General features: G+C 33.8%; 1 protein-coding gene across 2 annotated transcripts in view; it reads right to left on the bottom strand.

Moving 5' to 3' along the window:
- Positions 1-27,524, bottom strand: part of ZC2HC1A (zinc finger C2HC-type containing 1A) — a 63,911-nt gene that overhangs the window by 25,729 nt on the left and 10,658 nt on the right. For both annotated transcript variants that reach the window (XM_064267861.1, XM_010588364.3), the window contains exons 2-7: positions 26,696-26,769; positions 23,757-23,873; positions 14,679-14,820; positions 12,044-12,192; positions 4,997-5,096; positions 4,279-4,378 (exon numbers count right to left, since the gene is read on the bottom strand). In XM_064267861.1, coding sequence (XP_064123931.1) covers positions 4,279-4,378; positions 4,997-5,096; positions 12,044-12,192; positions 14,679-14,820; positions 23,757-23,873; positions 26,696-26,769 — 682 coding nt within the window. The remainder of the gene's footprint in view (positions 1-4,278; positions 4,379-4,996; positions 5,097-12,043; positions 12,193-14,678; positions 14,821-23,756; positions 23,874-26,695; positions 26,770-27,524) is intronic.

Here is a 27,524-nt window from a genome sequence, read left to right as displayed (position 1 = left end):
TGCTAATTAAAAGGTTAGAGGTTCGAGTCGCCAAGAGGCAACTTGGAAAAAAGGCCTGGCGATTTACTTCTGAAAAATCACCTGTTGAAAACTCTATGGAGCATAGTTCTACTCTGACACACACCTTAAATAGGAGTCGGCATGACAATTTTTATTTTGTAGTTTTTGTATCTCTGTAGATCTCCATAGCTATGATGCTCTGTGCCATTCAAAGTTTTGAAATGTATCATTCCCTACTTTTTCTCCAAAGTTCATCAGTCCAATATAGACTAATTTATTATCTCAGTTACATGACAAAATTAGTTTCCTAGTCCCATAGCCTCAGTCATTGTTATTCAAATAAGAAGTCAAGCTCAGCAGCTCTAGGTTGTTTTAGGCGTGTCTACATCTATAGTAAAAGACAGAAAGATGAAAAAATACATATAATTTTTTATGTATATGTCAGAGAATGGCTTATGAGCAACGCATGTTTCCATCCATACAAGGATATATTTAAAAACTAGACATATATTTCCCATTTTTAATATAAGAAGCCCTGGTGGTGCAGAGGTTAAGTGCTCAGCCGCGGACCGAAAAGTTGGCGGTTTGAACCCACCAGCTGCTTCATGGGAGAAAGACGTGGCAGTCTGCTTCCGTAAAGACTTACAGCCTTGGAAACCCTATGGGGTAGTTCTTTTATTGTGTTCTGTCATATAGGGTAGCTATGAGTCAGAATCAATTCGATGACAATGGGTTTGGTTTTGGGGTTTTTAATATAATAAAAGTATGAGAAACAGAATTCAATTTTAATTAAAAAATGCTCGTTACATGCATTCTGTTGCTGTAATTTTCCCACTTCCGTCCTAGCATAATTCCAATGTATACTTCTGTTTTTCATAATACTAAACAGCAATAAATCTTTGAAATTTACATTTTAGCAGCTGAAAAATATAGCTGACATAGTCATTTAAACTGGCAACTAACCTTTACAAAAACATAATTCTCAAGGCTTAACTGTAAACCCTGTGACACAATTCAAATGTGGCAATATTTATTTAAAAGCTCTGCGTTTCATTGCAGGCTTAAGATCTCCTAGGATTAAGGATAATCGTCTTTCAGAATAATGGGAAAATCTTCCATTGCTTTAAAAAAAAAAAAATTTCAGATTTGACCCATGGGTTATCTAGAAGTTAATTATCAAACATGGTGGCTTTCTCCAAGGGCAAAGATAAATTTTTCTGAGGTATAACTCCAGTATATGCTAAATATTACAGATCACTGGTATGCCTGATTAAAGGTGGTCATGAAAATAGATTATATACACTGAGCTTTAAACAATTCAATGCCACCGAAATGACTTCATTTTACTAATTTCGGGAGATGCTCAATTTCTTTAATGTTACAGCTAGCCAGATGTCTTAATTCCACCTTCACTCAATCCTGAATCAACTGTCAATGTGCCAGCACTATGCTAGATTTTGTAGTTACATCTGTAAACAAGGTAGACATAACCTCTGCTATCATGGAGCTTACAATCTAACATGGGAAACAGACATCAAACAAATCATTACATCAATAACTGCAAAAAAGCAATGAACACCGATACTAAATAGTCATGAATGATTCTAATTTAATATATTAATAGTAATATAATCCTTGTAATATACTAACAATGCCTTTGAATTATGGTGTTGGCAAAGAATACTCAATATACCATGGGCTGCCAGAAGAACGAGCAAATCTGTCTTGGAATAAGTACAGCCTGAATGCCCCTTAGAAGCAAGGATGGCAAGACTTCATCCCACATACTTCGGACGTGTTACCAGGAGGAGCCAGTATCTGCAGAAGGACTTCATGCTTGGTAGGGGAGAGGGTCAGCAAAAAAGAGGACGACCTTCAATGAGATGGACTGACACAGTGGATGCAACAGTGGGCTCAAGCATAACAACGATTATGAAGATGGTGCAGGACCAGGCAGCATCTCGTTCTGTTGTACGTAAGGTCGCTATGAGTCAGAACTGACTCAACAGCCCTTAACAATATACTAATGTTCTAGTTTAGTAGAGTAATATATTGTCCAGACGAGAACACTATCACTCTCTTTCCAGTAGTTGAAGACACTCCCTTAACACATTAGGATGATACATAAAATGGGCAATCAGAATTTTAACAGATATGGTTGACACTTCAATACAATGTGCAGCAACTAGGAATTTTTTAAACCTTCATGGCATTATAAACAGTGCATAACATACAAAATTATTGTGCTCCAACCTCTACTTGTTAGGAGAACATATTTTCCCTTAGGAATATAAATGTTGGTCAGATTTCCTTAGACAGTTATCAAGGTCTAAGCAGAGTCACAGGATGCTGTCAAAGTAAGAGAGAGATGTGTCCAAAGTCACATAACTATTCAGTGGCAGAGCTGGGTCTAGAAGCCTAGCATTCTAACTCCAAGGTCAGTGCCCCTTTTCACTATCCCAGACAATTTTACAGTCCCTGAGACTATAGTGTGTCAGTACAGCTTAATATTGCCACCTGAGAAAATCATCAGTGTAATCGGAGAGAGAACTAAAAGTGGCCTTTTAATTTATAATCTATCCATAAAACTATAAACAACATGTTCAAACACTATAACCTAAAATGAAGGCAATTTCTGTGATATGGTAAAACAATTTTGTAAAATTAAAAAAACATATTGCTATGTCTGTACTTTAAACATCAAATGTGATAACTCAGTAGAGAAGGAAAAAAAACATCAGATTCGTTTTTTACCACTGGATGATGATAGCTATTTACTTTTCAACAACCTATTTTACTGAAAACCTGTTTCTTTCTTACTGTTGGCCTATTTGTTCCCTTTTGGAAACAGTGATAAGGGGGAAAAATTAACACACTAAATCTTGTTAACTGATTTCTTTTTCTACAAAGGTAACCACATGAAACTCCTTTCAGGTCCTGCATTTTCTGTGTAGTTCAAATTGGGAAACAAAAGGCAGCTCCTCCTGCTTAATAGATACTCTTATTTAGAGTTCCTCTATAAGAACCAAAGTTGAATATGAGCCACAGATAACCTGTACTTGAAAATAATGTTTGCTGTATTTCCTTAATCAACTTTAATTAATCTGTAAAGACACACGCATAGGCTCTCATTCTAACAGTCATGTGGCTACCCTGAAGGTTCTGATTTACCAAAACCAAAGAGGAAGTAATCCTCTACCGGAATAGGTGGCCTTCTGTCAAAGTCTCTAGTGTTATCAGCAATTCTTATCTCACTAAAATACTGCTGAAAGTTTAATTTTGCTGTTTTATCAAAAACCATGTATGTAACACTTTAGAAAGACAAAACGTATAAAAAATAATTAAGCAAAAGGAAAATAATCACTTCAAATTCCACTGTTAAATTTTTGGTATGCTTCATTTGTTGTTTTTCTTTTCCCTATGCATATTTTTATAGGTTCTATCATACTGCACATGCAATTTTGTGTCTTAGATTTTTCTCTTATTATAGCAAAAGGGTATTATTAAATTTTATGTATGTTCTATTGTTGTTTAATATCCCTTTGTAGTTTTCATAGCAGCAATCTTATTTTTTTCAATTATAATAAAAACATTTGAAATATTTTAGAGTCAACTAGATTCCAATTTGTATGCTGGTTCAAACTATTATCAGCTGTGTGGCCTTGGGCAAATTACTTTGCTTCTCTGATCTTCTCATTCTATGGTAGTAAGGTAGCTTTAACAAAAATATATTTAAAATATCTAGCACACTGCCTGATATATATTGCTTAACAAATTATTCAAAAAAAAAAAAAAAAAACCAAACTCATTGCTATCAAGCCTATTCCAACTCTTAGTGACCCTACAGGACAGAAGAGAACTGCCCCATAGGGTTCCCAAGGAGCACCTGGAGAATTCAAACTGCTGACCTTTGGTTAGCAGCCATAGCTCTTAACTACTACGCCAACAGGGTTTCCTAATAAATTATAGTTATTATAAAAACTTTCCATATTTCAAGTGATTTCATTAGATTAAATTACCAGAAGTAAAATTCCCCAATCAAAAGTAAGAACGTTTTTAAGGCTTTTGATAAATGTCACTAGGTTATTTTCCAAAATGGTTATACTAATTTAGAGTTGTAACAGCACTGAGTGTGCCCTTGACCAGCAATACATTAAAAGACAAATGAAACTGTAAATAAAACTAAACTTAATGAAAAAGCCAATTTTCAAAGCAAGATGAAACCATAACAACATTTAAATACATATCACTAATAAATTAAATTCAATGCAGACTTACCCTACATTAGGGGCTGCTATCCCTTTATGGGAAGGAGATAAGGTCTGAAGTTTGTTTCCCAAAGAGCTGCTAACTGAAGACACTTTACCTGAAGGCGCACCTTACAACAAAAGAGCATTAGTTTTAACAACACTCTGAAAAAGAAAAATCATATAAAACTAAGCATTTGACAAGAAAGCCGATACTTTAGTAATACTCTTTGTGGCAATAAAACAAGTTATACCTAAGAAGATTAAAAAATAAAATAATATTCTCAGGGAACGATAAATAACATTCTTTATTTCTAATTTCTAAATTTCTTTCTTACAGTTTATATATAAATAAAGACATACTTGGGTCAATATATGCTTCAAACCATTAAACATTTGTCTATTAAAGACAACGGGAAAGTTCAGAAAGGTATGAAGAGCTAAACAGGAAAAGAAGGAAAAATATTCTGGTCAAAGAATCAAGAAAAAGAACTTGGTTGACTATTGTGACCAAAAGATTCATCAATAACATAATCAAGAACAGACATTTAAGCTAAAAAAAAAAAAATATCTAAAGTAGAAGCTACTGAAAGATACTTTATTTTTACCCAGAAATAATTATTCATCCTCCACATCTCTTTCCTAGTTTTAAAATGTATTTTAATAGCCCAGAATAGACCACTATCTTCATTTCCTTCTCTACTAAACCTGTATTTTAAAAACTCAGGTTATTTTATGGATCTCATTACCTACAACAGCTTTGTTAGTGCTACTGGGTTGTGGTAATCGTGAAGATCCTGATGACGTAGTTCCAGGAGAATTTGATTTTTTAAGTGCAGGTGGCTTAAACTAAAATAAGAAAAAACATTTTATCAACATCACTTTTTAATTATGGGTTATAAACTAGAATTTCAAAAGCTCCAATTCCTTTGAATTAGCCATTTTTCATCAGCTATTGAATTACCTAAATTCAGAAAGTACAAAATGTCACCTTCGAGAAAGTTTTACCAAAATATGTTCCCACTCAAAACTGCTACAGGTATTCCACTGCCAAAATAAACTAAAAGCAACTTTCCCCCAATTCACAGGAAAAACAAAGGTCTAGTACAGAAAATTTCAATGTAAAGATTTTAAACACCAACAAGTATTAATAGAAAAGCTTACAAACGACTCATCATGCTCACTTGGTGGAGCAGCTTTAAAGGCCAAGATTTTTGCATGCTCCTAGTTGTGGTTTTAAAATTAGTATACATAATCCAGCCATTTGCCCTATTCAGTCTGGTCAGGTTCTACAATGGCTGCCTTATGCATAGTTGACATTATTATGCCAGAAATGGAAATCTCTAAGACACCTGGCAAATAAAAGACCTTGAATAAATGCCTGCCAAATGAACAAATGACTAGGAGATTTTAGGAGATGGACCATATAAAGATACTGTTTCTCTAAAAATCTAGGGGATTTTTCTGGTTTAAAAAGGTATCTGGTTAGTACCAGCCTCTCCCCCTAAAATACTAATGAAAACTTTAGAAAAGATTTTAAAATGGATATGGAAAAGAAGGCCAAGCAATAATTTGTCCAAGTATCTGAGGCATGTCTATAAAAACAGGGCCAATAAAATTGGATTAAGAAAGAGAACCAGTGACCCACTCACACTGTGCCCACCCACCCACTGCTGTCGAGTCAATTCCGACTCACAGCAACCCTATAGGACAGAGTAGAACTGCATCATAGAGTTTCCAAAGAGCGCTTGGTGGATTCGAACCACCATCCTCTTGGTTAGCAGCCGTAGCACTTAACCACTGCACCACCAGGGTTTCCTCATATTGTGCCATCTACCAAAAACAAGCCAAGCTATTAGCATAAACAAGAGAGACAGGTGTGGTATATTTCATATTGAGACGTTGAGTCTTTAGGTAGGGCATAGACAGGAAGGGCTTTGGTAGCAGTAAATATGAAGGACAAAAGATTTCCATGTACATGCTAGATACTGTTATTGTTAAGTTTCTAAGCAAATGCTTACATTTACATGTACATGCTACATACTGTTATTATTAAGTTTCTAAGCAAATGCTTAGAAAGAGGCAGAACACACCTTTCAAAATAAACTTTATTTCCCTCTCTCTATTTTATAAGACATCTGTAGAGAGAATTTAAAGGAAACTACAAATCATGCTTACCTCTCCAGTGATTAAGTTCTATATTGGGCATCCCACTGTGCTACTCAAAATAATTTTGTCAGGTTTTCTGAGATATTCGAGAGCAAGGCCAACTTCTTCTGTATTCCATAATACTTCCTATTACTTTCAACAAGAACTAGTCAGGTTAGTCTCATCTATGAGTCTGCACCCTACTGTGAATGCCTCTTGTTTAAAACAAATTCCCCTGCCTCTCAGTAATGCTGTTTCCCTGACCTAAATAATCTGACCCCTTCCTTAGTGAGATGTAGTCTTGTCTATTCTACAACATCCAGCTCAAAGTCTACCTGTATTATAAACACTTTGAGGATGAATCTGGGAATCAGCAATTTTGTATAAATTTGTTTTAATGATCAAAATCACTTCATTTTTTTTACAGTTATATGAATGTATATTCCTTTCATTTATTAAATAAGTTATCTGTAAACTGCCTAGTGTGTTTGTACACAGGATCACGAACCTAATAAATTTCTTTAGCAAAAATTTGTATTTACAAAGACTTCTTATAATAAATTGGAAAATGCTTAAAAAACACAAAGGACATCCATTTCTGATAAAATGGTAGACTAAACTATTTGGACCAATCTTTCTCCTAGAACTAAAAATCCTCAGGGTTGTCAGGTGAGAGGAAAAGAAATTTCCAGACCAAACCCATGTAAGACTGAAACAGTGATCTGGCCATCACATGGATCTGCTGTGTAAATTTACATTGTTGGGCTGGTCAAGCCCAAAATTTAATTTAAAATTCAGATTGATGGTACTTTTAGATATCTGGAAGTAAGCATATATCTTCTCTGAAAGAAGGTAACTCATATGAATAACCCTCATGAAAAATTTTTTAAATTGCAATGAATAGCAGTTAATAATAATCCTGGACACAAGGATCTAAGGTACTAAGGTACCAGGAATGAGAAAAAGAGAGACAGCAGGAACATACTCATAAAGGTCACCTGTACTACAAATCAGACACATATTATGAAACAATTATGCTTACTACTTTTAAAGAACTAAAAGACAACTTTGAAAATATTAACATGGTATTAGAAACTATAAAAAATAACATAAAAAATTAGAAAAAAAAGCCAAGCATAAGAAATTAAATAACAAATTACAAACTTGATGGCAGAAGAATGAAGTGACTGTATAATTTTCCTGCAGATAAAAATTTCAAAAACAGGATTTAAGGTAAATATTTTAAGAGACTGGAAACTATCCAAATCAATTCTTCTGGAAAACTTGCAACTATATAATACAGGGTTAACTGCTACTTTTTTGGGGGGGGGGGGCAGACAAAAAAAAAATCACACTTCACAGAGAAACAAAACAGAATCCAGATCCGATATATTATCTACCATGTCTAGTTTTCAAACAAAGCTCACTTGCAAAGAAACATGAAAAATGTGACCCATATTCAGCAAAAACGACAGTCAAGTTGGCATAGGAGTCAGATTTAGCAGTTAAGAACTTCAAAGCAGCTATTATTACAAATATATTCAATGAAGGAAAGGAATATATGTACTGGATTAAGGGAAACATGGTATCAGAGAAAGAAAAGGTTGGGAATCTCAGCAGAGAAATGAAGGCCAAATAGCAGCATTTTCAGATAACCAATAACAGAATTCATTGCCAGATCTGCACTATTAAAGGGCTAAAAAAGTTTTTCAGGCTGAAAACTAAAGTTTTCGGGGAAATGACAAAACTTGGCAGCCTAGATTTACAAGAAGGAATGAAAAGCTCTGAAAATGAGAAATATATTAGTAAATACAAAATGAAAAGTATTTACATATCTATGTATGAATGTGTGTATATATGCATAAATACATATATATTTATTTTCTTCTAATTTCTTTAAAAGATGATTTTGAAAGAAAAAATACTGTATTGACGGTCTTATAATGTCTACAATTTTATATATATATACATATAAAACAATAGCGCTATGATAGAAAAAAGTAAATGGAAATATCCATAGATTGAGATAAGTTAAAGATGTAACTTCTTATACCTAGAGCAACTGTTAAAAAAAAAAAAAGCAAAGACTTATAGCTAGAAAGCCAACAGAGAAAATAAAACATCTTGAGGCAAAAAAGGAATGGAGGAATCAAAGAAATGAAAAAAAAAGATGGCAACATGACAGACCTAAACACAACCATATCGATAATTACATTAAATACAAATTCCTGAACACTTTAAAAGGTTGAGTCTGTCTCACTGGACTAAAAAAGCAAAAACAACCCACACACACACATGCACAAAACAATTATAGGCTGTTTATAGATGATGCAATAAAAACACAAAAACAAATTTAAGCTAAACAATGCAATAGGAAATAAGCACACACTCTTAGCTGGAATGGTTATATTGTTATCAGATGAAATAGACTTCAACACAAGAAATATTATATACAAAAAGAGAGACTTCATAAAGAAAAAAAGGGTCAATAAATGGGGCATATATAACGACTTATAAATACTTGATGTAAAAACTGACAAAATTGAAAAGAAATATAAAAAAATTCACTAGCATAGTTGAAGTCTTTAACACATTTCCCCAGTAACTGGTATCAAAATGCACTCTAAATAGGTACAATTTATTGTACACAAAGTATACCTCAAAAAGTTGATTTAAAACTCAAGATACAAGTTTAGAAGCACATTGGAAATAGCTGAAGAGAGAACTAGTAAATGGAAAGCGAGGTCTGAGAATAGCTGGAAAAAAGTGCAAAAAGACCTAAAGAAAGAAAAAGATAGGAAGGAGTGAAGGAAGGGGAGGAGGGGGGGAGGGGAGGAGGAGAGGGAGGAAGGAAATATTTTTAAAAGGATAAAATTAAAAAATACAATAGAACATGTCAGGAGGAGAGTTAAGATTCATACCTTGTCTGATATAGTTAAAGGTACAAATTAAATTTAAACTTAGATAAGTAAAGTACATGTATTATAATTTCCAGGGAAAAACCCAAGAGTAGAAAGATAGAAAAAACTTATGTATTAGCATAGAAAAAAAAAAAATGATAAAAAAATAATCGATCCAAAAAAAGAGAGAGAAAATTAAGCAGAATAGCAAAGACAAATAAAAAAATAATAAAAAAATTATTATTATTATTTTTAGTATAAAATCAGATAATGGATGTCCATCAAATACATCAGTACTTATGTTAAATGTGAATCAAGAAAATATAAAAAGATTATCAAAATAAATTTAAAAAGAAAGCACAATATCCAAATAACTATTCTGTTTAAGAGATAAATATCTGAAATCTAAAGTATGTAAGCATCTCAACACGGGATCAAATGAGAGTTTTAGGTAACGAGTATTCTAGAGACAAGGACAGCTGTTATTTAATGAGAGGTTCATTATATCAGGAAGATGTACCAATTTTAAATTTGAAAGTACCTAGTCATAACCTTACAACTATAAAGCAAAAATTGATAGAACTACAAGAAAAAATCGACAAATCTTCTATCTCAGTGGGATACATTAATATACCTCTCACTAACTGATAGAACAAGCAAATTAAAAAAAAAATAGGAAGGATACAAAAGATTTGAATAACAGCATTAGCAAACTTAATCTGATGGACATCTACAGGTTAGTGCACGTAACAATTATAAAATGCACTTTCTAACCATTTAAAAAATGGATTATAAGCCATAAAGATCTTAACACATTTCAAAAGTCTAAAATCACAGAAAGTGTTATCTTTGATTTCAAAGCAATCAACGAAAATGTAATTTAGAAATATCTACAGATAAATTGCAGGAAAAGAGAATTCAACAGCTTAACTGGATACAAAATCAATAATAGAAGTCAATTGTATTTTTATAAGCTAATAAAAAATTAAAAAATAAAAGCTGGCATTCATAATAGCATAAAAATATGAAGTAGTTAGGAATAAATATAATAAAAGGTGTGAATGCCTACTTAGAAAATTACACAATTTATCAGAAGGTATTAGAGAAGACCTGAATAAATGGGGAGACCTTGAGATGCCAACTCAAATACCAACTGATTTGAGGCAATTTCCAACAAAAGCTTAATAGGGATTTGTGTGTATGTGTATGTATACTTTGAAAAGCAGATTTCAATATTTCTTTGTATATGAAGAGAAAGGAGAAAATACAGAGCTAGACTGAATTAAGTTATGTTAATGGCCTTAGATCAGAACCACTACCATTATGATGAGAACTCTCAACTAGCTGGGTTTATATTTACCAATCATTTGGCACCAAGTCATTGGAATATGTAGATTCTACCATATTTCCTTCTCACTATGGAAACCCTGGTTGCATAATGGTTAAGACCTATGGCTACTAACCAAAAGGTCGACAGTTTGAATCCTCTAGGCATTCCTTGGAAACTCTATGGAGCAGTTCTATTCTGTCCTATAAAGTCACTATGAGTTAGAAGCAACTCAACAGCAGTGGGGTGTTTTTGGTCTTTTATTAGCTATTTTGGAACCCTGGTGGCACAGTGGTTAAACATTTGGCTGCTAACCATAGCCTCCTTAGAAACCCTATGGGGCATTTCTACTCTGTCCTATAGGGTCGCTGTGAGTCAGAATCGACTCAATGGCAACGGGTTTTGGCACTGACTTTTTATTCTTATCTATTTAAATAAAAGGAATCAGTTATTTTGACATCTGCTTTGGGAATTTTTCAAAATGAGTTTTCTTCCCTGCTCTTTCTCCACAAACATGATGATAATAATGATATGCTCTATTTCCAACATTATTTTTTTTTTTAAGGTCAATAATAGAATCTTCTCAAGGAGGCTCCAATTGTAAGGATGTGTTCTAATCCAACATTTTATTCATAAATAATAGAAATAGACTGTATTGCTTACCATCTGCTACATTTCAGCACTCAAAAAAATTGTTTACAAATTAAGAGTTTGTGAAAATTGAAATTTGCTCGAAAGTCTGACATTATCGATGTTTTTGTGTAACAATGTGCTTAATGAAAAAGAATATTAGTACAAAAATTAATTCAATGTAACAAAATCCTTAAATAGCCTATGGTTTACTAAGTGCTTTGACATACATCATTTCATTTGATCTTGACAATGATCATGTAGCTGACCATTGCACAGAGTCCATAACATACTGTAAGGAAAGAAAGGCTTATATACATGAAATGCTGTTTACCTAAAGGTTCAAAAATAGCTTTAGGATTTGATCCAGGCACTTCCGTTATATATATTACTCATATATAGCATGGAAACATTTAATACATGATTTTCAGACATGGATTTTTAGTACCATTTTCTAATCCTTCTAACCCACCTGGTTTCCTCTTAATCTGAGTCAGCTTTTACCTTTCTTTTTGTATTTTTTTTTTTTTACTTTTCTCCTCCTATCTCTTTAAGTTGGTATATTTTCAAGTCGCTGCTAACTCAAGTCCATTTCAAATTAATTAATTTGAATAATTTTTTCTCAATTGGCTATCCTAATTTCTTTCGAAATCCCTGAAAAGTAATATATAAATTTTAGCAGGTCAGAAAACTGTAGTTAAATGTCCTGTAAAGCACAAACAAAAATTTATGAACTTCCAAGAATCCTTTCCTCATTTACTTGTAGAAATTTTTAAAATTGAGCATTTCACCTGTGCCCGAGAGGCTGGTTTTCCTTTGGTATCAGTAGAAAATTTTCCTTTATTACTTATTCGTGCTGCCTGTTCTTTGCAGAAATTTATATGTCTATCAGCTGCATTTTCATTGAACCTCCTCTGACAATATGGACATTGAATATAATCTAAAAACAGAAATAGATTAATAACATAATATTTGAAATAAGATGAAGAATCACAAATGTGTATGGACAGTAATTCAAGATATACAACATAACCAAGAAAATCTGATAAGCAAAACCTTCCTTTTCCTTATAATCACCCTGGTTGACTAATCTATACTTAGTAAAGACTTTTAAGGACAAAAGTGTACTGGTATATGACTTTAAAAAAAAAAAAAAAGAACGAGTACAACCGAATGAATAAACAAACAAAACTAGCTGCCCTCAAGTCAATTCCAACTCATGGAGACCCCAAAGAATGAGCAAGTAGAGCAAAAACGTCTTTTTTGCTGCTTTAGAGCCACGTTTTCATCATGTATATAGTACACTAGTTAAGTAGGGCAATTTATGGTTAAAATAACACATTACATTGAAAATACATTTTAAAATAAGGGCTTATATATTAAAACTTCTTATTTCAATTAGAGGAAAACTGTCAAGAAGATACTTTAATAAACTTCATACATTTTTATTTTCTTAGATGTCTAAACAGATGTAAGAAGTGATAAAAAATATACCTTGTTAACACAATTAATTCAAATTCAAGAAATAGCAAATGTTTCCAAGATAAAATATTCTCCCAAAAGGCATGATGTGCAAAGTATACTAAAAATCATCTTTGAAAATTAAAACACAAAATTATCCCAGATTTAAATTTTGTAGCACTGCAAAAGATGTTAATTAGGTGAGGTACTGGATATACATGAGACAGCGAGAATAGACACAGAATATAAAAATTCAGCAGTGTCAAAATTCTCAATATATTTCAAAAGGTCTGCTTTTTGATAGGGAGCTTTCCCTTTATAGTTTACACTCACCCAAAACTCAGAAGTTTGCTCTGCTTACTAAGGCAGTAAATCTAGAACCTACTCCTTAGAAGCTGTTTTTTCAGACCTAAGAGATCAAAAACTTTCCAAAGCCCAGAGCATTCTGAAAAACTGGTACTCTGCCCTGACACTTTGTAGACGTGCGAGATGCAGCTATGGAGAGTGAGAGAGAGACAGCAAAGAGAGAACTCAACTTCAGGCAGGAAATTAAGGTAAAATTAGAAGAGACTATCCAGAAACACTCACAGAATTAAAGTTAATCACTAATACTCCAGAAAAGTTAATAGGCAAACTACAAAGCAACAAATCTAGTCTGTTTTGTGAATAAAGCTTTACTAGAATACAGCTATGCCCATTTATTCACATATGATCTATAGGTGATTTTGTACAACAGTGGCACAGTCGAGTAGTTGCAACAGAGACTTCATGGCCAGCAGAGCCTAAAATATTTACTACTTGGCCCTTTATAGGAAAAGTTTTTCAATATCTGCTCTAGAATAAAATTTCAAAAAAGGATTATATATAGATTTTTTAAAAAAGCTTTCTCTTTGCTAGAAAATAAACCCCAATCTAGAGTCCTAGCACAATTTTAACTTGGTTAACTTGTTACAACCTCTTTAGTCTGCTCCAGTAACTAATGTCAGAGCATCAATGTGCTACTGTAAGTCTTTCAATATTTCAATAAGTCATACAAGGTTGCCAAAATCTTGCTTTGCTTTTGATAACAATGAACCAAGCAACTTTTACCCACCCAATGAAGGAAATACAACACCTGAATTTAAGGCATGATTTAGATATATTAGTGTATACAAAAAAAAAAAAAAAATTTTTTTTTAGTGTATACAGTAGTTTTACCACATGAATTTTATACTTTGGAAGCAAAATAGATTATGATTTTTTCCTTCCCAGATGAGAAGATACCAAAGAAGCAAGAAACTGAACCCTATTGAATCTACCTTTCAATCCACAGTGAGCATGATTAAAATAGTTCTCGAAATATTAACATTTAATACTCAACACAATAATTTAAAAAATATCATACCCACTCCTCACTATCAATGTGGTTAGGTTCCAAAGACCATGTCATTATGCAAAAATGAGCATTATGTGAAAATGGAGGTTGACCACATCAGATCACAAAATGTATGATTACGTTATTACGTAACTGTCAAATTACATCATTACATAACTGTCAAACCACTGAGAATCAGGGCCCAGCCAAGTTGAAACATAACCTTAGCCATCACAGCCAGCATTATTCTCACCCCGCACCTTGGCATCTGTTACTGCCAGACACACATCGCTAATGCACAAGATAGTCAGATAGTAAATTTTTTACTATTGTCATAAATGCAAAACATCATATGAGACAGTCAGTAAGTGAGGAATGGGTGTATAACGCTTCAAATAATTTAAACGTAAGTTTATTTTGGTAAAAATATAACGCATTTCTATTTTCAAGGCTGAAGTGCCTCTATAAGCCTAGAGACCTGGATTATCACTATTATTATACTTCATCAGGTTCTACTACCATAAATTAAACTTAATAACTTAAATTTTATAAAAATTCTACCCATATTTTCTCTCCACATGAGCCTTTCTATCAACAAGTATTTTATGTACCAGGATCATAAGAAGGTGGAGGAGGAGGTGGAAGTTTGCCACCCTCTTTAAGTGCTTGATCGAGTCCTTTAGCTGCTCTTATAGTGGCAATGAATTCTTCATGTTTTCTTCTCCAATTAGATGGCTTCTTTGGTGGTTCTGGCTATAAATAAATAATCAAAATGTTTTTTAATAAACTGAAATAAAACTAGAGTTAATGCCAATTACTTTAAATGTTCATTTATTAGGAGTCCTGAAGTGATCCTCTTCCCAAATTTAGAACTGTAAAATGAAACTTTCTAAACCACAGCAAATTTTTAAATTTATAAATCAACATAACATACAAAGCACATACTATGTTATTTTAGCTACTCATCAAGTCAATTAGGTCAAGATTTTCACCATATCTCTTTTGTTGCTGGATATATAAACCCATTGCCATCAAGTCCATCTGACTCATAGTGGCCCTATGGGACAGAGTGGAACTGCCTCATAGGGTTTCCAAGGCTGTAATCTTTATGGAAGCAGACTGCCACATCTTTCTCCTGTGGAGCAGCTGGTGGATTTGAACTGCCGATCTTTCAGTTAGTAGCCGAGCCTAGTCAAAGTTATATGGTATTATGTTCTTAACTGGGCTTTCTATTCACAGATGAGCAGAGAAGCACTCTATAGTTATTTATAGGCTTCCCATAAGCAACACATCATTTTAGTATGTTTTATAAAGCTTACAGGAAGTCCCATTCTCTTCACTTTTTTTTCCCTCAATCTGTTCACTGAATACTGACTAATAAAAACCTGAAGTTCAAATCTTGCCACTTTCCACCATTCATTGAACACCTTCTGCCAATATGCATAAATAATGCAATAAAAGTTCATAAAAGAGAATATTATACAGGAAATGAGGATACCTCCTTATGGATACACACTGCTTCTAAAACCAGACACTATAAAAATTTGCTTTCAATGCTTATTAATCTAAAAAAAAATTAGTCAGTGAGTTGATTATATTGACATTTCTTTTCTCAACCTACTCTTTTCTTTCATTGCTTGGTACTATTCACTTTGCTGAGTATGGCAAAGTGATAGAATATGGTTGTTTTATAATTTCTTCCCTGTCTCCTCTGGGAGAAAAAAAAGAAATAATATACATTGAAGAAGATTTTTGATGTATTTGTCCTAAGTGAGGACACAGTTCATGTCTCATTTGTTCACTGTTATATACTAAGCACTCAGTACAGCACCTGGGGCAGGTCGGTTGGTGTTCACTTGCTGCTGAATGAAATGAAAGTACAGAAATATTACCACAGATATAGTAAAGCAATCTGATCATTGTTTTTCATCTAATCATAGAGTGAATATGATTTAAACTAACAAGACAGAACACCTGAGGCAATTTTAAAGAGTATATACCACAGCAGATGCACTCCGATGGAATGGGAGAAATATGTGGAAGAGAACTTCAAATTCCTACAAAAGCAAAACAACCAGACCTACTGGACTGCTTGAGACTAAAGGACTCCCTGAGACTATTGCCCTGAGATACTCTTCAAACCTAGAACCGAAACTAGCCCCTGAAGTCAACATTCAACTAAATAACAAATTGGCTCATAAAATAATGAATATCACCCATTAAGTACTGTGCTCCTTTAAAAAATCATCTGTATGAGACCACACAGTCAACAATTACTTTCAAACAAAGATGAGAATGTAAAGGAGCACGGAAACTGGATTAATGGAAATGTAACAACCAGAAGAGAAATAATGACAATGTTCACACATCCCAAAGAATGTAACCAATGTCACTAAGCAACTTGTGAAGAAATTGTTGAATGGAAACCTAAACTGCTGTGTAAACCTATCTTCATCAAAAACACAATAAAATAAAAAATTTAAAAAATTTTTTAAAGTCTATTGTGAACATTCCTCAAGATAATCATTTTATTAGTTTTATTGTGCATCCTTCCAGTATCATGAAAATACATAATAGTATATTCTTATATTTTGCCTCTCTTTTTATAAAAGATAGATACTATGCACATACCTTAAATTATTCAAGCTATACATCTTGGAGAACTTTCCACATCAGCACAGAGTGCTTCTTCCTCCTTATAGCTGCATAATTTTCTACATATGAATGAATGTATCATAATTTGTTTAATCAGTACCTTGATGAAGGATTGGTTCTAATTTTTTTGCTGTAATGTAATAAATAACCATATACATATGACCTTCTGCACATGTGTAGGTAAAAAGGTAGAAAAGTAGGATTGCTATGTGAAAGAGCATATGCTACTCATCAGGAGCACAGGAGAAAGAAGGAAATCAGACTCAAAGAAACTAGTCCACCGGGCTAATAGCCTACACAAGCCACAGCCTCATCTACCCTGAAATCGGAAGAACTAGTTGGTGCCTGGCTACCACTACTGACCATTCTGATCAGGGCCACAAAGCATGGAACCTGACAGAACAGGAGAAAAACAGAATAGAACTCAAATTCTTAAAAAATCCAGACTTACTAGACCAGTCGAGATTAGAGGACTCCCTGAGACTCTCACCCTGAGATAGTCTTTAAACCTTGACCCAAAACTATCCCCTGAAGTCACCTTTTAGTGAAATAACAAATGACCACTCAAAATAAAGGGTATTACCCGTGAATACGGTGCTGCATTAAAAAAACATCTATATGAGACCAAAAGGTCAGCAATTACTCTAAAGCAAAGATGAAAAGATAAGAGGGCAGAGAAATTTAGAGCACTGGAAACAGAACAACCAGAATGCAATTAAAGAGAATGTTGACACACTGTGAAAAATATACCACGGAACAATTTGTACAGAAATCGTCAAATGGTAACCTGATTTGCTGTATAAACTTTTCACTGAAAATACAATATTATTTAAAAAAAAAAAAAAAAAGCATATGTAATTGTAATTGTGATAATTTGTTGCCATCAAACTGATTCCAACTCACAGCCACCCTATAGGACAGAACTGCCCCACAGGCTTTCCAAGGAGTGGCTGATGCCAACCTTTTGGTTAGCTGCCGAGCTCTTAACCACGGCACCACCAGGGCTCAATAACTGTGATAACCCATTGCTGTAGAGTCCATTCTGACTCATAGGGACCCTATAGGACAGATTAGAACTGTCCCATAAGGTGTCCAAGGAGTGGCTGGTGGATTCAAGCAGCTCTTAACCACTGCACTACCAAGGCTCCGTAACTGTGATACTGCTAAATTGCCTTCTGTAGGTATTATATCAATTTATGACCAGCTTAAGAGTGTATTTCCCTGTTTTCCATAGTCTTTCCAATACAGTATGTTATCAAGCTTTTGGGTTTTTCAATGATTGGAGAGATGAACAATAGTTCTCTCTCTCTGGTTTTGACTGGCTTTTTTTCTTATAATGAGTGTTCTGGAGCATCTTCTCATAGGTTTAAGAGCCATTTGTATTTCTTTTTCTGTTAACTGTATATTCCTGGTCAACTTTTTTGTTGGGTTATTGGTCTTTCTTGTACTGACTTCTAATAACTCTTTAGAGGAGAGTAGTCCCTTTACTCACCTCTTTGTCTTTTGACCTTGCTTATGGGTCTTCTGAAATGCAGAATTCTTTCTTAAATGTTGTTTAACTTACTGATCTTTTCTTTTATGGCCTCTGAATTTGCAGTCACAGTCAGCCAGTCCCTACCTCTTACCAAGGTAAAATGGAATTCTCCCACGCTTCCTCCAAGAATTTCCATGTTTCCATTTTTTTTTTAATTAAAATCTTTTATTAAATTCATCCTGGTGTATGATGTGACATATGAATTCAGTTTTACTTTTTGTTTTTTAACATGGCTATGCAGCTGTCCCATCATTTATTGAATTTTTCCCCCATTGATTTGAAATAGTAACTTTATCATATACTAAATTCCCTTTTGTATTTGAGTCTATTCCTGAGCTTTCTCGTTTCACTGTTCTATCCTTGTGTCAGAACTAGTCTTTTAAATATCAAGACTTTAAGTATATTTTAATATCTGAGAGGGCAGCCTTACTTTATTCTGCTTCTTTTTCAATCTTTTTCTGGTTATTCTTGTTTGTATATTTTTTCATATAAACTTTAGAATCAAAAAAAAATCTGTATTTAAACTGGAAAAATTAAACATCCCATTCATAAATAATTTCGAGAAATTAAAGTCTTTATGATGCTGAGTTTACCTATCTAAGAAAATGTGATATTTTTCCATTTGAGGGCGTGCTCATTTGTGTCATTTAGTAGTTTTTTAAAGTACTCTTTGTAGAAGTCTTGCATATTTCTCATAAGGTTTATTCCTAGGTATTTTATATTATGTGCTGTTATTTCATTTTTATCATTAAAAGAGTTGTTTTATTTTTTTTTTACTGAAGTAAAATCATTTTATTGTACTGATTGGTTATAAACGGCATTAGCAGTAATGCAAACAAACTAAAACATTTTGGCAATAATTGACAGAAAAATTACTGCAACAACTGTTTCCCAAAAAAGGGTTTAATTGGAAACTGGGTTTGAGAACTTAGTAAAAGAGCAAAGTAGAGGATAGGAAGTCTCTTTGGTTATAACAGGTGGCACAGAACCCCTCTGCCATTAAAAAATGTTAGCTAAATAACTATCTTCCTTTTGTTCTGACAGCCTTTCCACTTAATCATTATATTGTTACAGGCCTAGTCTAGAGGAAAAAACATTGAGAATACAATAAAAATTGAGATTAATACAAGGTACTTAAGCAGCATTTTCCAAGAACATATGTCGCATGTTACTGATTCAAAGACCAAATATTTGGGGAGATGTAGAGGCTATGATCTCCAAGCTTACTCCTTGCTCATTCCTTAGGTTTCTGATTTAAGTACTAAGATCCTTCTTCCCAAAAATATGCTATCTGAGGTCATGGTCCCCCGACCTTCTGTTAGCACAAGACAGAAACCATTCCCAAAGCCAACTCTTTACACAGGTATTCGACTGGACTATAGGATAGAAAATGATACTGGTGAGGAGTGAGCTTCTTGGATCAAGTAGACACATGAGACTATGTGGGCAGCTCCTGTCTGGAGTGGAGAAGAGGGGGCAGAGGGGTCAGAAGCTGGCTGAATGGACACGGAAATAGAGAGTGGTGAAAAGGAGTGTGCTGTCTCATTAGGAGGAAAGCAACTAGGAGTAAATAGCAAGGTGTATATATGTTTTTGTATGAGAGGCTGATTTGATTTGTAAACTTTCACTTAAAGTACAATAAAAATTAAAAAAAAAAAAAATGCTATCTGTAAAAGAAATAATGTGGCCTCCTTTCCCCACTTCCTCCCACCTGGCTTTTGTCCAATTTCAGCTTGGTTCATCCTAGTTCCTGGCTCATCCCAGTTCCTGGACTGGCTGTAGTAAACAGGGATATAACTTTTATAAAATTTTTTTTTTTTTTTTTTTACTTAAGGGTAAAAACTCTTAGTTTTAAAAAGTTTTTTTGTTGGCATTCTGGGAATCTGCCACCCTAGGCCCCACCCCCCACCCATTAACTTCCTGCACATCTGCATAGCGTCCCCCAGAGCTCAATTGCTCCTGCTCCGGGGAGACCTTACACATATTTTGCATGGATTATACATGTCATTAAACAAACAAAAAACCACAACCACATTGCCATCAAGTCAATTCCAACTCACGGCAACCCTAGAGGACAGAGTAGAACTTCCCCACAGGATTTCTAAGGAGTGACTGGTGGATTCAAACTCCCAATCTTCTGATTAGCAGCCGTAGCTCTTAACCAATGTACCACTACATGTCATTATTTCCTTCAAAATGAAGTTCATACTTGCTTTTCCCCCATTCTGCTTATGATTTTGTAGGATTTCACTGAGACAAGTAAGGATACTGAGAACAATGTTCAATCTCCTAAGACATTGTTTCTCAAACTTTAGTGTGTGTATGAATCATCAATAGATACTGTTAAAATGCAGATTCTAATTCAGTAGCTCTGTGTGAGACCTGAGATTCCACATTTTTAACAAGTTCCCGAGCAGTACTAACGTTAATACTCCATCGACCACAGTTTGAGTAGCAAGGTACTAAGCCACTTAATATAAAGCATGCAATTTTTACTGTGAATTTTTTGAAGATTAATTTTTTAAGTATACAGTTCAGCCCTTACAAAAAAAGAAATAGGATAACTAATTTTTTTTTGAGAAATTACCATGTGCCAGGTACTGTTCTAAATAGTTTATATGAATAATCTTATGTAATCTCTGCAATAATTTCATGAGACAGATATTATCACTATCTCCATTTTACAGATAAATAGAAGCACAAATAGAGTAAGTAACCTGCCCGGCATATCATAATGAGCAGCAGAGCCAGGGTTAAATCCAGGCAGGAGACTCGAGCCAGTTTTCATATCCACAATGCTATACTGCCTCCTGAGATTTGGTTAGTTTATCTACCTAAGCTAATTAAGAACTACAGCTGCTAACCAAAAGGCCGGCAGTTCGAATCCACCAGGCGCTCCTCGGAAGCTCTGTGGGGCAGTTCTACTCTGTCCTAAAGAGTCGCTATGAGTCAGAATCGACTCGACTGTAACAGGTTTGGTTCTGGTTTTTAAGCTAATTAAAGCTAATATAATCATGTATCTGGCAGGTTACTAAGGAAAACTTCAAATATTGTTTTTTTTTTTTTTTTTACCTTTGCTATCCCAGCTTTAAATATTCACAGACTGAAAACCAAAGATGAATATTTGGTTTTTCTATTATCAAATGATTTATCAATAAGATTAATGCCTCCATAGGGAAATGTTCTTCCTGTACTACTGGAAGAAGTTATTGCCATTGAAACCTGAGTTATGTTTCAGAATCTTGTTTAAAATCAGGTGCTTCACTTCAACCATTTCACTGAAGTAACTCTCTAAAACTATGTCAAAGTATTTCTTAGGTGGTTTATTCTTAGAAATATAAAATACCACAGGAGATATTAAAGAAAGATTATCACAGGAGCGTCATTGCTCTGGTTCCAAGAAAGGAAAATAAGCTGATGATATAGCTATACATGGTGTCTTAGTTATCTAGTGCTGCTATAACAGAAATACCACAAGAGCATGGCTTTAACAAACAAATTTATTTTCTCACAGTCTAGGAGGCTAGAAGTCTGAATTTAGGGTGCTAGCTCTAGGGGAAAGCTTTCTCTGTTGACTCTGAGGGAGGGTCCTTGTCATCAGTCTTCTCCCTGGGTCTAGAAGTTTCTCAGTGCAGGGACCCCAGGTACAAAGGCAGCCCTCTCTTCCCAGCACTTTTTTCTTGTTGGTAATGAGGTCCCTTTCTCTCTGCTTGTATCTCTCTTTTATATCTCAAAAGAGATTGACTCAAAATACAACCTAATCCTACAGATTGTATCCTGCTTCATTAAAATAACTGCCTCTAAGCCTGCCTCATTAACATCATAGAGGTTAGGATTTAAAACACATAGGATAATTACATCAGATCACAAAATGGAGGATAACCACACAATGGCAATCATAGCCTCACCAAGTTGACACACATTTTTGGGGGACACAATTCAATCTTTAATACGTGGATAACTGAGAAACTGATAAAACTTTTCTGCAAAAGGAATAATAAAAAATCACAAATACTGTTAATAACCAATCAAGAAAATTAGTATCTATTATACTAAGATGTCTGTGAATAGTTTAAATTCTTTATATAAGGATGATACTACATAAAATGGGAATTGAGTGGAAATATATTTAAATTTTTAAATAAAAATGGAATTTTCTTTGAACTCGCACTTATACTAAAATTAACATGTTATATACATTAGTTTCTCCGGTTCCTTCTCTCTTAAGAAGTAAAATCAAAAGTCCATTCAACAAAATATAAAGAAAATAAAATAATGGTATAAAAAGTTACAAATGCAATATGGGCCAAGATTTTCACAGACATATATGTGCCACACGTTTTCTTAATGATCTTTCTCGTCTTTTGAATTTCAAAGCAGATATATGTTTAAAAATTCAATTATAAATTAACTTTCCAGCAGATTTTGAGGTTAAAGTTGACAGATTTTATTTTAAGAAAATGAACTGTATCTCATTTTGAGAACATTTAGAAACCAAGGTTCATCATAACCCTAATATATGAGAAATTGAGCTTTAAATGATATATATAGACAGTGTACTCAAACAAGTGAGGGAATAGCCTTAATATTAATAAAGAAGCCTCCAAATCTGCTGTTTTAACTAAATATATACATATGTAAGACTACATACAAAATCAATGGTAATCAAGGAAAGGACTAAAAAAATGACTATGTGGGGTATGGCAATTAATGTGGGTAGGATTATAGACAGATTTGTGAAATGTGAGTGAATGATCGTAAGCCATAAGAGACGGCTATGCTAAGAGGCAGTAATACAGTCATGCATCATGATATTTTCTGTAAATAGGATGTTATGTAATTTTGATGTTGTGTGAACACTATTATACGCAGGTAGTCCTCGAGTTACGAACATTCTGCTTATATGCAGCCCATACTTTCGAACCAACCCCCATAAAGCCTATTATATTAAAAATTTGAGGTACATACGATAGCTCGTAATAAAAAAACAGGAGCTACTTTGTGACACATATCAAAACATTATTATTATCACTGTATTGTATCTGGAAGTGTTTTTTTATACACAGAAAGGTGCATTACATATAACCTTATGGGACCATGGCCATATACGCGGCCAGATGTTGCCTGAACAGGCATTATGTAGCACGTGCCTATTGTTCAAAAGTTGTATTCAAGTTATATTTAAAGTGAATAACAATAATGTACAAAGAACATATGAAGACTTTTTGTTTTAATTATTTCCTGCTTACAGCTAAGCAATTGACTCCCCAATGCTATAAACAGCTCGCTGTCATTTCTGGAGCTTGAGACCATAGCTTAGCCTCCCTTTTGCAAAAGTTTAAAATAAGCAAGCTTCTGGCAATTTCTAAACTTAAAATATGACATGGATCGTCTTTTTTTATTCTTCAAACTTAGTATAACACCAAATACAAGGTGTTTTTCTTTTTTTTTCAGCATATATAGCAGCAAGGTTCACATTGTCCAAAAGCTATATAATTACCCTAGGCTTAAGAGGTTTTACTGTCGGAATATCAGTTCCTTCAGCTCTTTGTCTGCTTGAATCGAAAGTCTTCCGTTTTTTAGTGGCAGTTTTCTGGCAAATGGGTCCATGTTTTTTCTGTTAAGATGAAGAAATACAACGTATCATTTTCTTTTCTATAAAAGGGAAAACTATAGAACTTTATTTACATTGTCATCCAAGACCAGCTTAAAAACTTTAAGATTAAAAATAAATAAATAAATAAATAAATAATGAGAAAAGTCAGCAATATTTTACTTAACAAAAGAATATACAATTCTTTCAACAACTATTTCCTTCAGGACTACTATAAGCCAAGTACTTTTCAGGTAAGAAAAGCTACTATGCACATAAAAGTCATACAGTCTAACTGATTTGTAGAACTTTCCTCCTTCTCTTTTTCACACCATGATCTTAGAAAAGAAACAAGCTTTTACCAAATATTAATAAAACTAAAAATTGATCTCCACAAAATAATGAGCTAGCTTTTCTGAAATACCTTGACACTTTAGAGTACCCTCGGTGGCTCTATTTGCCACAGTTCAAATACAGACCTACGTTTCCTCTGAAGATGTGATTGCTGTTTTGCTTTGATGTCGACTGTTGTAGTTCCCTTCTCCAAACTACCTTTTGAGCCTGGAAAGAAAGTCTTCAGAAGCCATATTGTGGCAAGGAAAGATGGGGTTGTAGCAAATCATGTTTATCCAGTAGGTAAATTTCTGTATTTGAATAATAAACTTTTCACATTTCTTGGCATTACAATTCATACCCACTTCTTGCCTTAACTAAAATTAAAATTTTAAAATATATATAAAATGCATGCGATGTCTCTCATAACAGGAAACTGTAGACACTCTTTCAAAATTTTGTTATTTAATGTCCTTCTAGTTTTCTCGCTTCTAAAAATAAATAATATAAACAATTTAAAGCTATTTGATTGGAAAAGAAACATTCTCTTCATGACTAAAAACTTAGACGTAGATACTATAAAAAGGATGCAAATGGAAAGGAATGCATAAGTATTAGGATTATAAAGAACACAGTAGTAGTTAAGATTACTAAAGTTTACAGTCCCCAGAAAAAAAAAAAAAAAAAAACCCAAACCTGTTGCTATCAAGTCAATTCCAACTCATAGCGACCCCGTAGGACAGTAGAACTGCCCCATAGTGTTTCCAAGGAGAGGCTGGTGGATTCAAACTGCCGATCTTTTGGTTAGCAGCCAAGCTCTTAGCTACTGCATCACCAGGGTCCCAGTTAACACAGTAGCAGTTAATAAATAAAATTTATATAATATATAAAGTTAATATAACAAAATACTAGGCAAAATGTTCAGATTTGTGTCCTTCCCCCACAATTATCTTTTCCTCGCTTTTGGAACTCAATCATTTTACCTTTCTTCATCTAGGATTTTTCTTGGGCTATCCAGTGCAGGATTTATCCAGTATAGTCCCTTAGGCTATCAACTCCTATAGGTTTTTTTTTTTTTTTAAGATAGCTGTCAACTGATTAATTCAATCATTTATTTATTCATATAAGGACATTACAATGGAAGCTCTCTTAACCTCCACTTAACTTTCTGGATACATAACATTCTCCATACCTTATATAAAACATGGTGACTGATGAAATCAGTCCACTAAATGTGTACTAAACGCACTTTTCCTTAGTATTTCAATAAGCACTGAAGAAGCTGGAGCTGTTAAACTTTATCTTGGGAGGAAAAAGACAAAACAAAACAAAACTCGGAACTGGTTATTTTTGGTGTCATGGAACTTCTTACTGCTTTTAAAACACAATTAGTAATTAAATGTTTTGTATACTTGTTTTCAGTTTTCATTTCAACAAACAAGACTGTAATTAGAGCTATTAGAATAAAATCAATCTCTTAATTATTAAAAAGGAAAAAAAAAATGGGGCTAATAGGCTACTATTTACTGGAAGACTCGTGTACCTCTGTCCCCAGAAAGTGAGTTGTATGTGTCAAGAGTCAGTGGTGTTTGTTCCCACGAGTGATTACACAAGTTGCAGCTGCAGTGATTACATTATGTAATTAGATATTAAATAAATAAATTTGGGCAAAAAAAAAGTTTTTTTTTTTAAAACTTAAGAATATTTGAAAATGTTTTAAAAAATAATGAATTGATAAGAAAAAAAAATCCCTGAATTATGTGGAAACATTTTGAAAGGATTTTTTTAAAAGCTGTATTTAAAAAGAATCTGCAGCGATAAGGACGCTCAGAGATCATTATTTCCTTACTTTGTGTTAGCGAAACAAACTGGAAGTAGTAGGAAGATACAAAATGCATTGTGGCAGATACCTCATCAACAGATTCATGTTAAAAGAAATACTATTCACCTTACATCAAAATATTAATAAGCTTGATGTTAACATAAAATGTTTACAGTACATAGGTATTATTTTTTATTATTCCTTTTTTAGCTTTTTGTATATCTTAAATCAAGATCAGTTAAAAGTGCTTCTATTGTACATATTTAAGTATCTAAAACTCAATAAGCAATGCATAATATATTCTAGGTTCACTTTTATATTTTAAAAAAAGTTTAGTTTGGTATTTTTCAACCATACTTAAGAGTTGAGAGAGAAGTATAAAGAAATTCCACTTAGTCATCACCCTGCTTCGACAATGATCAAATTTTACCAATCTTGTCTCATCTATTCCCTCTCTGATTTCCCCTGATGTACTTTAAAGAGTTGTAAAGAAAGATCAAACTATAAAGGAAAACAACCAATCTGGATACAGAGAGTGGATGGGACTGGTATCCTGAAGCAGAGAGTACTATTCAGAATCTCTTCAAATTCTTCCCCGCATGTTCTTCCCTTGAAAGTGGTCCTGAAGCATTAAGCATTAACTCATCTAGCAAATCCCAACAGCAATAAGGTACAGAAGTACTCTACTCACTAATGCTACTGGAAAGAACGTTCTTCCACAAATCTTGCAAGGTAACAATTCTCCAACTTGGACGCTTCCATTTTCTAAAACAGAAAAGAATTTAATAAATAATTTCTACAGCACAGATGGTCAAATCTCAAATTTTATGTTCTTTCTTAGCTTCCTAGACAAGTTTAAGTTGTCAGTTCTTGTAAAAAATGTCTTGTTTCATTTTGAATAGCACAATTATCAATTAAGATGGGTATAAGACTTAGAGTTATATAAGTGGTCAAAAGCCCATGCTTAGTATGGAAGGTTCATGATTCAGGGGTAATCAAACTGATATTGTTGAAAATATCTGGTTGTCTTTTAGCTATTTTAACCAAATCAATTTGCCATATTCTCTTAATTCATAGGCTGCCTCTATTTTATTTTTGTTTATTTATTTTTCTATTGTGCTTTAGGTAAAAGTCTATAGTTCAAGTTAATTTCCCATGTAAAAATTTACACACATATTGCTACGTGACACTGGTTGCAGTTCCTACAATGTGACAGCACACCCCCCCCCCCTTTCTATCCTGGGTTTCCCATGTCCATCCAACCAGCTTCTGTCTCCTTCTGCCTTCTCATCCCACCTCTGCACAGAAACCACCCACCTGGTCTCAAGTATCTGCCTAAACTAAGAAGCACACTCCTCACGAGTATTATTTTATGTTTTACAGTACAGTTCAGACAAAGGTCTGAAGAGCTGGCTTTGGGAACAGTCCAGTTATGGGTTAACAGAGCATCCGGGGCCATGACTTCGAGCGTTCCTCCAGACTTAGTCAGATCACTAAGTCTGGTCTTTTTTGTGAATTTG

This window comes from Loxodonta africana, chromosome 14 (assembly GCF_030014295.1).
Source record: "Loxodonta africana isolate mLoxAfr1 chromosome 14, mLoxAfr1.hap2, whole genome shotgun sequence".
NCBI lineage: Eukaryota > Metazoa > Chordata > Mammalia > Proboscidea > Elephantidae > Loxodonta > Loxodonta africana.
Note: the sequence above shows the minus strand (reverse complement) of the source record. Positions and strands in the feature narration are given on the sequence as shown.